The 13,975-nt window shown below is 36.8% G+C and overlaps 1 protein-coding gene across 4 annotated transcripts in view; it reads left to right on the top strand.

The window, feature by feature from the left end:
- Positions 1-13,975, top strand: part of ARAP2 (ArfGAP with RhoGAP domain, ankyrin repeat and PH domain 2) — a 247,799-nt gene that overhangs the window by 144,780 nt on the left and 89,044 nt on the right. For all 4 annotated transcript variants that reach the window (XM_049886379.1, XM_049886382.1, XM_049886381.1 and 1 more), the window contains exon 19: positions 24-87. In XM_049886379.1, the coding sequence (XP_049742336.1) occupies positions 24-87 (64 nt within the window). The remainder of the gene's footprint in view (positions 1-23; positions 88-13,975) is intronic.

The following is a 13,975-nucleotide window of genomic DNA, read 5'->3' on the forward strand; positions in this document are numbered from 1 at the left end:
GTATTTTTTTCTTACCCTCCCAGCAATCAGCACAATGCTTCAAAATGGGGAAAAATTGGATGTACTGCTCTTAGTAGAAAAAGGGAGGTAAGTGATGAATGTTTGCTTTTTGTTCTTTATTGGAACAGTTCTGGGTTATAATATTCTGGTTTTTCTCTTGGGTAAGAACCCATTATTTTAAAACCTGATGGAAATTTTCTGAATCATATGTGTGTGTATGTATATATAAAACCAAAACCCATTGCCATCAAGTCAATTCTGACTCATGACATACTCATCAATGTGATCAATTACTGTATTTTTCTATAGACCTAGATCCTTTGGGACATTCACATACAAGTATTTTGAAGCACTTTGGTAATTATAAATACATTTTTAATTTAGGTAGGTAGTGGTGGATACAAATAATATCCTGAATTAATTTTGCATGTGGATCATCCATAGCTAAAGCTTGATTTCTGGAATTTATATAGTCATTCAGTAAATATTTATTAAGCATCTACTGTGCATCAGTTACTGTTATAGTTACTGGGGATACAAAGATGAATTAGACAAGGTCATTGATGTCATGAAATACACACTAGTGGGAAACAGATTATAAGCAGACAAAAATATAATTATGTAGTATTATGTCACTCAGTGTTAAATGCTATGAAGAGAATGTAAGCATGGTAAACAGAGAAAGAATGGACCTGATGGGAAAGTATCGTGTTTTAGATAGGGTGGCATGAGAGAGGTATCCTTGATCAGAGATCTGCACAAAGTGAAGAAGCAAATGTTACAGAAGTCTGCATAGAGCATTGCAGACACAGGGTCAAGTTCATTAAAAAACCCTAAGACAGAGTTGTGCTCAGCATGTTCAAGGTCTGCAGGGAAGCTCTTTTAGCTGGGAATATTCAAATGAGTAAGGGAGTTGGAAATGTCAGAGGAAGCCTGGGGCCACCCAGATAATACAGTATTTTACAGGTCATGGTGTGTAAGGATTTGAATTTTATTCTAAGGGTGATGGGAAGCTGCTTAGTTTGAAAGCTAGATGTTTTAAAAGGACTACTCATGCCACCAGTGAAATAGGCTTTCCTTATGGGACCTTTCCCCTAGGCAGCACTTGATCCTTTTGACTGTTCTTGACTTCTCGAAATACTCTCTTCCCGTGCTCTGTGATACCACTCTTTGTAAGTCTCTAACCTCGCTCTCTGGATAAAGGAGTTTAGTCTCCCAGGGCAGCTACTCCTCAACAACTTCCCCCAATAAAATGACATGTATTTATCAGGGTTCTAACCTATGACTTCCTGCCTTACCATCTTATATACTCCGCCTAAGTGATTTCACTGCCTTCCTTCTATATACAAATAACTCCAAAATCTGTATCTTCACCTCTTTAACCCTTTTGTTCAGTTAGGATGCTGCTGCAGATGCCAGGCAGAAGATGGCTAGATGTACACCTCCTCCTCACTTAACGACTATCTCATTATCCAACATTTCACATTTATGTGTATATACACACACACATACATATGTGCAAGATATATGTACATATATACATATATGTATGTATATATATGTAGAGAGAGAAAGATGCCTTCTCTAGTTATTTTCCTTGCTGCTGACAAGGATAATGACTTTCAACAGTTACCTGAACCTGTCTTTTCTTCATCTTTATGAGAAGACATCAGTAGCTTTAGACAGCCAGCATATTGCTGATTATGTTTGTGTCAGGTTGTGTTTTTTAACTGTTTACAGACATAATTAGGATTTTACATTTTAACATATTTATATCTGGGTTTATGAAGGCTAATGATACTTTACATTCTGATTTTTGGTTTCGATATACTCTTAACCAAAAACAAAACCAAACCCACTGCCATCAAGTCGGTTCCGACTCATAGCGACCCTATAGGACAGAGTAGAACTGCCCCATAGAGTTTCCAAGGAGCGCCTGGCGGATTTGAGCTTCTGACCCTTTGGTTAGCAACCGTAGCACTTAACCACTACACCACCAGGGTTTCCGCTATACTATTAAAAAATAAGCTATATTTATTAGAGTCCTGTTAATTATATGTTCAGAAATAAACCAGTTGCCATGAGTTGATTCATACTTATGGCAAACCCCATGTGTGTCAGAGTAGAACTGCCGTCCATAGGGTTCTCACTGATTTTTCAGTAGATTTCCAACCCTTTCTTCTGGAGTGCCTCTGGGTCGACTTGAACCTCCAGCCTTTTAATTAGCAAGCCAGCTATTGAGTGTTTGCACCACCTACGACTCCTCCGAAATAATAATGAGATAGAATTATGGCATTAAAATATTAGCACAAAATGCAGTTTCTGTGCTTATTTATTAATACTTACGGAGTACCTGCTGCCCGCTACCTCCATGACAGGAAAAGATGGCCAAGAATATAGACTTAGTGTCTAAGCTCACAAAAGTTGTTAAACACAAGCAGGAATATACTGTTTGAATTTGTTATTTTATCATTTTAATTTTTCTATCAGGTTATTATATCCAAGGTATTTTTCTACCATTTTTATCTATGAAGTAATGACCAGGGTTTGTAGTGATACATACATTTTAGTTAAAATGTAGCAAACGTGAGTTAGAATTACTCAATTTGATTAATTTTTGCCTAGTTCTTCATGCAGTGTATTCGTCATGAATGCAAAGCATGGAATGAGAAGACTGTGTTTGTTATTCTGTATATCTTGACCTTTCTCCTCAACTGCAGGAATCAGTGGGTGAAATCTTTGCAATACAGATACATTCTGAGCTTATGGAATAGTTAGAAAGTATTGGAATTCCAAAGTAATGGTCACATCTGATTGATCATGTTTTCGATAATAGTTTAAAAGTGTTTCATCTACATGTGTTGCTAACAAGTTATGTCGAAAGTGTTTTTAGAAAAGTGAAGAGCAAAGAACGTGCTAGGGTGGGAGCAGAAGAAGTACAGGGACAAGTATATAATCAGGCCATTTTCCTTAAATCTCTTTGAATAGCTACAGTGCATTATGCACCATTTGAAAACAACTTTATTTACTGAATGCTTATCTCTTTATTTTACTTGATTTTCCTGTTTTCTCCAAACCGATAATAATTTGATAGTAACAAAAAATACAGTGATGAGATTGCGTATACTTTACCATGTGCCAGACACTGTTTTAAGTACTTAGCTGGCCTTTGATTGTCTATATGATATTGAGGAAATCATTCAGTTTGAAATAAAAATAAGGTCATTTCCTAACTTAGCAACCTAAAGATTTTTTTTTTCTTTAAACAAGTGTAAATTTACCAATGAATTTGTATGGATCATCCTCAAGAAAAGTCAGTAAAGGTACTAGGAACCTGCATATATAAGTTCGCATAATTTCAAGTTCCATTATTTTATTAGAAAATAAAAATTTTTGAAAAACTTTAAAAAGTATTCTGTTAGAAATATATATGTGTATGTGTTTGTGTATATATGTATCCCTATGATTACTATAAAATTAAGAATGGAGCAGAGAGAGAAGGAGCATCAGCAGTGTGAAAAAGAAAAAAAAAAAGATGCACCTAGTGGATGGTGAGTTCACTAGGTCACAGACCCTGAAAGAAGAAAGAGCATACAGTCGTGCTGGCATATGGTACGCTGTCTGGTACAGAATCGGCCTCATTATTTATATATGTATTTATTTATATGCACACACACACTCGTATGTATATATGTATATTATATATGTATAAATTTTGTGAAAAATAGATCTCAGATAGGGAGTAGTGGAAAAGAATCAGGACCCGGAGAGAGCTTGGGATATAATGAGTATGATCTTGGATACGTTGAATATGAGGTGCTTCTAAGACATCCAACAAGAAGTTGCTAAGGGGAAGTTATTTTTAATGAGCCGATGTTCACGAAAGGGTTAAAGAGGTGGAGATAGAGATTTTGGAGTTATCAGTATATGGAAGGGAGGTGATACCACTTTTGAATAGTAAATAGAATGAGAAGAGCGGAAGTCATGGGATAGAACCCTGATAAATGTATGTCATTTTGTTGGGAGACTGGGCTGCTTTATCCAGAGAGTAAGGCAAGAAACTTAGAAAGAGTGCTATCACAAGGCATGGGAAGAGAATATTTCAAGGAGCAACAGTCAAAGGTGTCAAATGCTGCCTAGGGTACAGGTCCCCTAAGGACAGATACCCCATTGGATAAGGAACTCAGCAGCCATTTGGTGACTTTGGGGAGAGCAGGAGTAGTAACACAGAAACCAAATTGTATTAAGGTTGCTGTTGTTGTTAGGTGCCGTCGAGTCGGTTCCGACCCATAGCGACCCTATGCACAACAGAGCAAAACACCGCCAGGTCCTGCGCCATCCTTACAACCGTTGTTATGCTTGAGCCCATTGTTGGAGCCACTGTGTCAGTCCACCTCATTGAGGGTTTTCCTCTTTTTCTGCTGACCCTGTACTTTGCCAACGATGATGTTCCTCTCCAGGGACAACACATCCAACGTATATAAGACACAGTCTTGCCGTCCATGCTTCCAAGGAACGTTCTGGTTGTACTTCTTCCAAGACAGATTTGTTCGTTCTTGTGGCAGTCCATGGTATATTCAATATTCTTTACCAACACCACAATTCAACTTGGGAACTGAATAAACTGAGACTGTTGCTGAGGTCAGCTTGTCAAAGATGCATGTAGGTCTATAGGATTATTGAGGGAAAAGACAAAGAAAGGGAGATGTGTGCAGTTTCTTTTAAGATGGTTTGAACATGTGCGTTTTAAGTTCTTAGGGATGGGAGCAGTAAAAAGGGAAGTAAAAGGGAGGAATTATGAGAGCAAGGCCCTTCAGTGGAACAGGAAGAAAGAAGGAAGTGGTGTATAGTTTTGGATGGTTAGTACCTTTCTGTATCTGGTGGTAGGGTGTTGAAGGAGTACCAGTGTGATAGTTTTCATTTCCTTTGTGCAGTGGGAGATAAGGATGACTTCTGAGCTTTTGGCCTGGGTGACTGTGTGGGTGGTAATATTTTTCACTAAAATAGGGAATATGTGTTTCTCTCCCCAGTACTCAGACACCAATCAGTTAATTTTAGATGTGAGTGTTTAAGAGCTGTTTCAATACCATGTCAAAATAAGAAAACTTCATTGCATTGCCCTCCTTTTCATCTCTTTTGATCTCTTAGCCCCTTGGGAAATAATGACTGTAAGCTGAAGTGATTGTGTTAAACTTGTCAATGACAGATAAAATTGTGACTTTAGGAAATAAAACAACTTCCAGTTATTCATGTTGATGGCGTGTAGAGATAGTGTAAATCATTGAGAGAGAAAGTAACAGACTCATGTTATCTGTAAGTTTTTACCTTGATTTTTTGCTGGTAACGGCCTGACCTGGAATCGCGTATTGTAAATAACTTTAATGAATTAATTTCACATGTTTTTCCCTGTCCTAGTCTACCTTTGATTAAGTACTATTTTAATGTTTCTTAAAGGCAAATAGGAGAAGGAACCCTGTGAACTGGAAAAGTCCATAAATTGATAATCATCCACTGAATATAGTCACTATTTAGATATAGTTTGTAATCTTCCTGGTAGTTTATATGCATAGCATGAGTGTCTTTAGACAGAAAAATATTGCAATAATATTTTCCACACACAGAGCATTTTTGCTCTAAAAATCTCTAAACAGAAGGTGTTCCAGATGGTGTAGTTTTAATGTGTATTCTTTGTATACTTTGAAAATTATTATTTTGGAAAATAAAGCTTTCTTGATTACACTTAAGGGTTTCTGGCATGCTATTTGATGCTGTTATTGGGACTTAGATTTTGGGTTTTTCTTTAGCTCTTAGTCAGAATTTCTTTGTGAGGAAGAAAATCATGTTTTTGAATATCTGTGAGTCAATCAGTGCATGGTGAGGACTGTCAGGTCAGAAGGCATTTTCCTGGAGAGTAAGTCATATCTCCACATGACTGGAATGTTCAGTAGATTACAGCAACCAGTCCTTAAAATTTGAAAAATATTTCTGTACTTTAGATCACTTTTTGATAATAAGCCACTGTATTCAGCATCTTCATATTCCATAGCTGCTGGTTGTGTGCCCTTTTGCCAAAGAAGCATATCGTTAAGCTTCTGCTGAAAGGCTCTTGCTTATAATAAACATGGTATGATAACTCAGTTTGTGTTATTAGAAACAAACGAAAGAAGATTGGTGTGTTTTTGTTTTGTTTTAGATTCCATGGTTGACCTGTAGTAAAGTATAACGCACATGATGGCTTCCAAGCTTGACTGTGTTTCAGTTTTAACTGGGAATTCCAGACATAAGGATGCTAAAATTGAGTAATAAATACTTTATCAATATGTTCTGAAATTATAAAACACATTACTTTTCATAATTAGGGAGATTAACACCCTAGATTTAAGATTCTTTATTTCATATCAATTTATTACATATGATCCTTTTTTTTTTTCCTCTTTAGGTTGTTTTATAGCAACTGCTTTATTAGCAGTACTCTGGAGACTGCAGTATCTTAAAGTAGTTTCTACATTGTGCATGTAATTGCAAATTAAACGGTAGCTGATTGCCTACAATATCAGCTTGACTGCTTTTGTAACTTTCTGATGATTTAATTCTTAAAGATGGTTTAATCTGAATGTTGCTAAGGCAAAAAAGAGATTCCCTTATCCCCCCACTCCCACAGGTCTTAAAAAAAAGAAAGGCAACCATACAAACTTATAAGTGATTTTATGTTAAAGAGAATTAGGATAAAAGGAATATGTGACTATTTAACAAAAGTTGGATTTTAAAGTATATCTTACTTCAAAAATTTCTTTATTTCAATTCAAAGTAAAACATGCTGGTTTTAGCTAAATTGAGGAGGTAGAGAGAGGAGTTCCAGGGAGCTGGAATTTGCAGGGTACCTTACCAGCACAGAGGGAGATTCACAGAGAGTTTCAGAAATCTGCATATGAGTTCCCTTGTGTCTTTGGTTGAATATGTATAGTGTCAGTTTCCAGGAGGCCAGTCAAATACAATTCCCAGCATGGTATGAGCTGAATGGTTCTCAGAATTTACACAAAAAAACCCATTGCCTTTGAGTCAATTTCCACTCATAGTGACCCTATGGGGTTAAGATATTTTCAAATCTCATTAAACACACAGAGTATTTAGTAGAGACCTCAGAAAGGTAACGCCTTATGGTTAAGGCTAAAGCAGTCCCAGGATAAAGGCTGCTGTATTCTTACCTTGTTGTTGTTAGCTGCCATTCGGTCAGCCCCCAGCTCATGGCGATGGAAAGAAATGCCGCGCCATACTGCACCATCCTTATGATTGATTGTGAATTGGACCATTGGGATCCATGGGGTTTTCGCTGGCTGATTTTCAGAAATAGATTGCCAGGCCTTTCTTGCTGCTCCAGCTTAGGCTGGAAACTCCAGTGAACCCTGTTCAGCATCGTAGCAACCACAAGCCTCCACCGAGGGATGGGATTCGAACCTGAGTCCACTGCACGTAAGGTGAGAATTGTACCATGGAACCACTGATGCCTCATTCTTACCTTATGTAGCTTAAAAAAAAAAAAAAAGACTCCAAAGAATCAACTACTCCACAGGTAATTTAGTTGTTTACCAAAAGAAACATCAACATTATCTAAAGGAAGACAACAGGATTCAAATTCTCAGCACCTTAACATTCACAATGTTTGGCATGCAGTCAAAATTACTAGTAATAGGAAAAATTAGCAAGACAATAAAAAAAAAAGAACAGACCCAGAAATAACAAAGGTAATAGAATTAGTAAAGAATCTGAAACAGTGATTTTAAATATTCTAAATATATTCAGTGATGTAAAGGAAAATATAAACGTGAAGAAAAATAATTATAAACGAACCAAGTAGAACTTACAAATATAAAAAATTCAATAGCTGAAAAGAAAATTTCCCTGGATAGGTTTAACAGACAAGTAGATTCTTTAGAAGAAAAGATCAGTGAAGGCATGGAATTAGAAACTATCAAAACTTAAGCACAGAAAAAAGACTAAAAATCAAAAGAGCCTCAGTGACCTCTGGGAAAAAGAAACCACTCAATATACATCGTAATCAATTTCCTGAAAGCCAGTGTGGGGGGGCGGAATTAAAGCACTGGGGAAGGGGAGTATATTAACTATAGGAGAACAAAGATGAGAATGACCCATCAGAAACAGTGAAAGTAAAAAGACAGTGTAAAGAAATCTTTAAGTGCTGAAAGAAAGCGCACACACACAGCAACTGTCAACCTTGAATACCCTGTTCGGCAAAAATATCTTTTAGAAATGAAAGGAAAATACAGAATTCTTCAGTCAAACAAATGTTTGAGAGAATTCAGACCTGTAGTACAAGAAATGCTAAAGGAAGTTCTACAGGTTAAAAGAAAATCATAGCTGGTAAAGACATGGATCAATGGAAAGGACAGAAAACCACCAGAAATTATATATATATATGTAGATTTAAATAAGGTTTTAAAAATCATTTAATTTCTTTAAAATCTAATTTACTTTTTAAATTAGATTTTTTTTAAAAAACAAAAATAACCTATGTATGCACTAGAATTGTTCCAGCATCACAAAGGACAACAAGGAGAAAATGAAAATACATATTTTGGGGCTCTTATTTATGAAGTAGTATAATATCATTGGAAGGTAGAATTAAAAGATGGATATTGTAAACTTTAGAACAATTCAATAACAAAGAAGAGGTATAGCTAATAAGCCAGTAAAAAACCAAACCCATTACTGTCGAGTCGATTCCGACTCATAGTGACCATATAGGCGGAGTAGAACGGCTCCATAGGGTTTCCAAAGGATGCCTGGTGGATTCAAACTGCTGACCTTTTAGTTAGCAGCCAAACTCTTAACCACTATGCTGCCAGGGTTTCTGTAATAAGCCAATAAGCTGCCAGGGTTTCTGTAATAAGCCAATAGTAGAGATAAAATAGAATCATAAAAAATAACAATAATAATGATAATAATATTTGAAGCCAAGAAAAGAGGAAAAAGGAACAAAAAGAGGGAACAATAGAAAAACAATAGGTAATTTACTTAAACTCAGTCAAACTCAAAATTATATTAAATGTTAGTGGTCTAAAAACATAGTTAAAAGGCAGATTGGCAGAATAGATAAAAACATACATACTGTGTACTGGTAGTCCCCAACTTACAATGAAGTTCTGTTCTGATGACTCCATTTTAAGTTGGTTCTGACATAAGTTGAACACTCATTTTTTTTCTTTTTTTGTTTGTATTATTACTGCCTTCTATTATCAGCATTTCCCACTCTATTTGTCTTTGGAGTTGGCAAAAGAATGATAACATCAGCAAATCATGTACTGCAACACATTGTATGTAGTAGGTATTACTAATAATCAGGTGTACCAAAAAAATTGTTCAAGTGTAGTTCATCATAACTTGAATACATTGTAAGTCAGGGACTATCTGTATAAGATATTCACTTTAAATATAAAGACAGACAAGTTAAAAGTAAAAGGGTTGAGAAAGATGTACCATGCAAACACTAATAATAACACCGGAGAGGCCATATTAATATAAGGCAAAGCAGACTTTAGGACAAGGAATATTATCAGAGAAAATGCCCTCATTTTGATCAATTCCTTAAAAAGACTTACAGTCTTAAATATATACGTGGCTAAAACCAAACTTCCAAATACCTTAATTAACAAGTGACAGAAGTACGAAAGAACTAGACAAACCCATAATTCTGGTTGGAATTTTCAACTCTTGGCTGTCGTTAACTGATGAGACCAGTAGTCAGGAAATCGGTAAGGATATAGAAGACTTAGACTGTTTAATATATGTAAAGCATTACATCCATAACTGCCGAATACATATTGTTGTCACATGTACGTGGGACATTTGCAAAAATAGACTACCTCCTAGGCCATGAAACAAATTTCTGTAATTTTGAAAGAGTGGAATCACAGAGTACATTTTCCAACCAAAAAACAATTAAATTTAAATCAATAATAGAAATATATCTCAACACTACCTAAATGTTTGGAAATTAAACACACCTAAAAATAGCCCATGCTTCAGAGGCAGGGCCAAGATGGCAGAGTAGTCAGATGCTTCCTGTGATCCTTCTTACAACAAAGACCGGATAGAACAAGTGAATCGATTTATATATGACAATCCAAGAGCCCTGAACATCAAAGACAAAGTTGAGGAGTCGGAATGAATGACGGGGAGGAAGAGACAGTTCAGAAGCAGTGAGGATTTGCCAGCCCTGAGCTCACTGACACCCTGCAGGCTGAATTAGCTGGTGCACGTGGGCTGACACAAGCAGTAGTGCTCGGAATGTGTTTTCCATACCGGGAGAAACTGAGCAGTGGAGAGTCTGCACAATCAAGGGGAAAGCAGCGCTAGATCTGCAAAAGTTAAGTGCAACCATCTAACCTACCTCATGGATTAAAAAAACCCTTCCCCCTCTGGGAAGTACCTCTCACCCATTTACCCATCCCCTTCCCACTCTGCTACAGTCCTGGTCTAGTTTCAGTGATGGCTATGTACCCTGGGCCTGAAGTGGGACCCATCTCATGCCCCTATCCATTCTCCCGGCTTTGGAGGGGGAACAATTTAACATACAAATAACGAAAAGGGAAAAATAATTTGCTAGCTGGCCTAAACTGGGACCTCAGAGAAGGGACAGCCCCTTTGCCGAGGCACAGATATAAGATATCCACAGACTTTGAATGTCTTTCACCCCTGCCAAGACCTGTGTGGGCCCATTTCAACAGCATAGGCCCTCATTAGCATAGTATAACAGGGTACATACTTGAAGCCTACTTTCAACTGCAACAGCTAAGGAGGATGGCAGATGCATGATATTTGACCCTGTCCTACCCGTTAAGCAGGGTCCTCACCTACCCACATCAGGGGTCTGAGGACTAGTAGCTCCACCCACTCCACCTAACCACCCAACACAGGGGTCCGAGAATAAGTGGTACCTCCCAGTCCTCATAGCCAACAGCATTGGGTGCTGAAAGTCCAGCTGCAAAGCTCACCCACCTATGTGCTCTAGGGAACAGGGATGCATCTTCCACTCAGGCACTCGGGCAGCCATCATCCCCCTACCTTGCTCAACACGTAACTCACTACTGCAACCAGATACCTACAATTCCTCCAATCAGCCTTACGTAGCCCTGGCCATCTAGGACTGTAAGTGAGACCCTGCACCACACACTTGGTGACTGACGACTTGGGACACCTGAGCTGAACCCATACAAGAAAAGTAAATAGACTCCTGGGCTTACATACCTAATAGCAACTCTAACCACCTGATGACAGGATGTGACAGCTTTAAAAACACCACTAATCAAAGTTGCTTATATGACAGGTGTATTTGGGTATATCAAAACAAAAAAAAAACAAGAAGATAGGACATAGTAAGCAAATATAAAGTAAGTAAATATACTAACTTATTGATGGCTTGGAGAGAACAGTTAACATCAAATCATATAAAGAGGCAGACCATGATGGCTTTAGCAGGCAACCAAAACAAAGAACCAAGAAACCTCCCAGAGGAAGATAAGGTCTTGGAATTACCAGAGGTAGAATTCAAAAAACTAATATACAGAGCTTTTCGAGAGGTCAGGAAGAATATTAGGCAAAATGCCAAAAAACACACAGACAAAGCAATAGACGAACTTAAGAAGGTTATAGGAGAACATAATGCCAAATTTAACAGGCTGCAAGATTCCATAGAGAGACAGCAAATAGAAATCCAGAAGATTAATGGTAAAATTTCAGAATTAGACAGCTCAATAGAAAGTCATAGGAGCAGAATTGAACAATGGAAGTCAGAATTAGTGAAACTGAAGATAAAATAGTCGATACCAATTTATTTGAGGAAAAAACCAGACTAAATAAAAGAGGAAAAAAGAAACCCTAAGAATTATCGAGGACTTTATAAGAGGAATAACCTACGAGTGATTGGAATACCAGAGCAGGAGATAACAGAAAATACAAAGAAAATTGTTGAAGATTTGTTGGCAGAAAACTTCCCTGATATCATGAAAGATGAGAAGATATCTATCCAAGAAGCTCACCGAATCCCACACAGGTAGATCCCAAAAGAAAGTTACCAAGACATGTTATAATCAAACTTGCCGAAACCAAAGATACAGAATTTTAAGAGTGGCTAGGGATACACAAAAAGTCATCTACAAAGGAGGGTCAATGAAATTAAGCACGGACTGCTCAGCAGAAACCATGCAGGCAAGAAGGCAATGGGATGACATATATAAAGCCTTGAAGGAAAAAAATTGCTAGTCAAGAATTATATATCCAGCAAAACTGTGTCTCTGATATGATGACAAAATCAGGGCATTTCCAGATAAACAGAAGTTTTAGGGAATTTGTAAAAACCAAACCAAAATTATAAGAAATACTAAAGGGAGTCCTCCGGTTAGAGAATCAATAACATCAGATAACAACCAAAGACAGAACAGAGGACGGATCAACCAGATATTAGCTCAGATAGGAAGTCAAAAATAAATCAAAGCTAAAATACTGAAAATAGGGAAACAGATATTTCAATATGTATAAGATGACATTAAAACAAAAAAGAAGGACTAAATAATGTAGAAATAGAAGTTTCATATGGAGAGAAACTCAAGGTGATACCAAGAAATAAAAGATTAGTTTAAACTTAGGAAAACAGAGGTAAATACTAAGATAACCACAGAGGAAACAAACAATCCTACATGTCAAAATAAAAAAGAAGAAAGACATAAAGACTCAGCAACTACAAAATCAACAACAAAGAAAAAGATGAAAAGAAAATGCATAAAGAAAAACAACTTAGCACAGAAAAGTGGAAAAAAAAACTGTCAGCAACACAAAATACATCAAGGTGAGAGCACTAAACACATAGCTATCAATGTAAATGGACTAAATGCACCAATAAAGAGATAGAGAATGGCAGAATGGATTAAAAATCACAACCTGTCTATATGCTGCCTACAAGAGACACACCTTAGACTCAAAGACACAAACAAACTGAAACATAAAGGATGGAAAAATATCAAACAAACAACAATCAAAAAAGAGCAGAAGTGGCAATATTAATCTCTGACAAAATATATTTAAAGCAAAATCCACCACAAAGGATAAGGAAGGACACTACAGAATGATTAAAAGGTCAGTACACCAGGAGGACATAACCGTAATAAGTATTTATTTACACACCCAATGACAGGGCTTGAAAATACATAAAAACAAACTCTAACAGCATTGGAAAGAGAACAGACAGCTCCACAATAATAGGAAATTTCAACATACCACTTTAAGCTAAGGACAGAACACCCAGAACAAAGCTCAATAAAGGCATGGAAGATCCAAATGCCACAGTCAGCCAATTCAATCTCATAGACATATACAGAACATTCCACCCAACAGCAACCAACTATACTTTCTTTTCTAGTGCACATGGAACATTCTCCAGAACAGACCACATATTAGGCTACAAAACAAGCCTTAACAGAATCCAAAACATTGAAATTTACAAGACATCGTTTTTGACCATAAATCCATAAAAGAAATCAGTGACAGATAAAGCAAGGAAAAAAAAAAAAAAATCAGATACAAGGAAACCATACAAAACCTTCCTCAAAAACTACCAGGTTTTAGAAGAAATCAAGGACAGAATAAAGAAATTCACAGAATCAAATGAAAATGAAAACATCCTACTGGAACCTTTGGGATACAGCAAAAGCAGTGATCAGAGGTCAATTTATAGCAATAAATGCACACATCCAAAAAGAAGGGCCAAGATCAAAACACTAACCCTACAACTTGAACAAATAGAAAGCAGCAAAAGAAGCCCTCAGGCACCAGAAGAAAGCAAATAAAAATTAGAACAGAATTAAATGAAATACAGAATAGGAAAACAATTGAAAGCATTAAGAAGACCAAAAGCTGGTTCTTTGAAAAGATCAACCAAATTGATAAACCCCTGGCCAAACTG

Source organism: Elephas maximus, chromosome 5 (genome assembly GCF_024166365.1).
Source record: "Elephas maximus indicus isolate mEleMax1 chromosome 5, mEleMax1 primary haplotype, whole genome shotgun sequence".
Lineage (NCBI taxonomy): Eukaryota > Metazoa > Chordata > Mammalia > Proboscidea > Elephantidae > Elephas > Elephas maximus.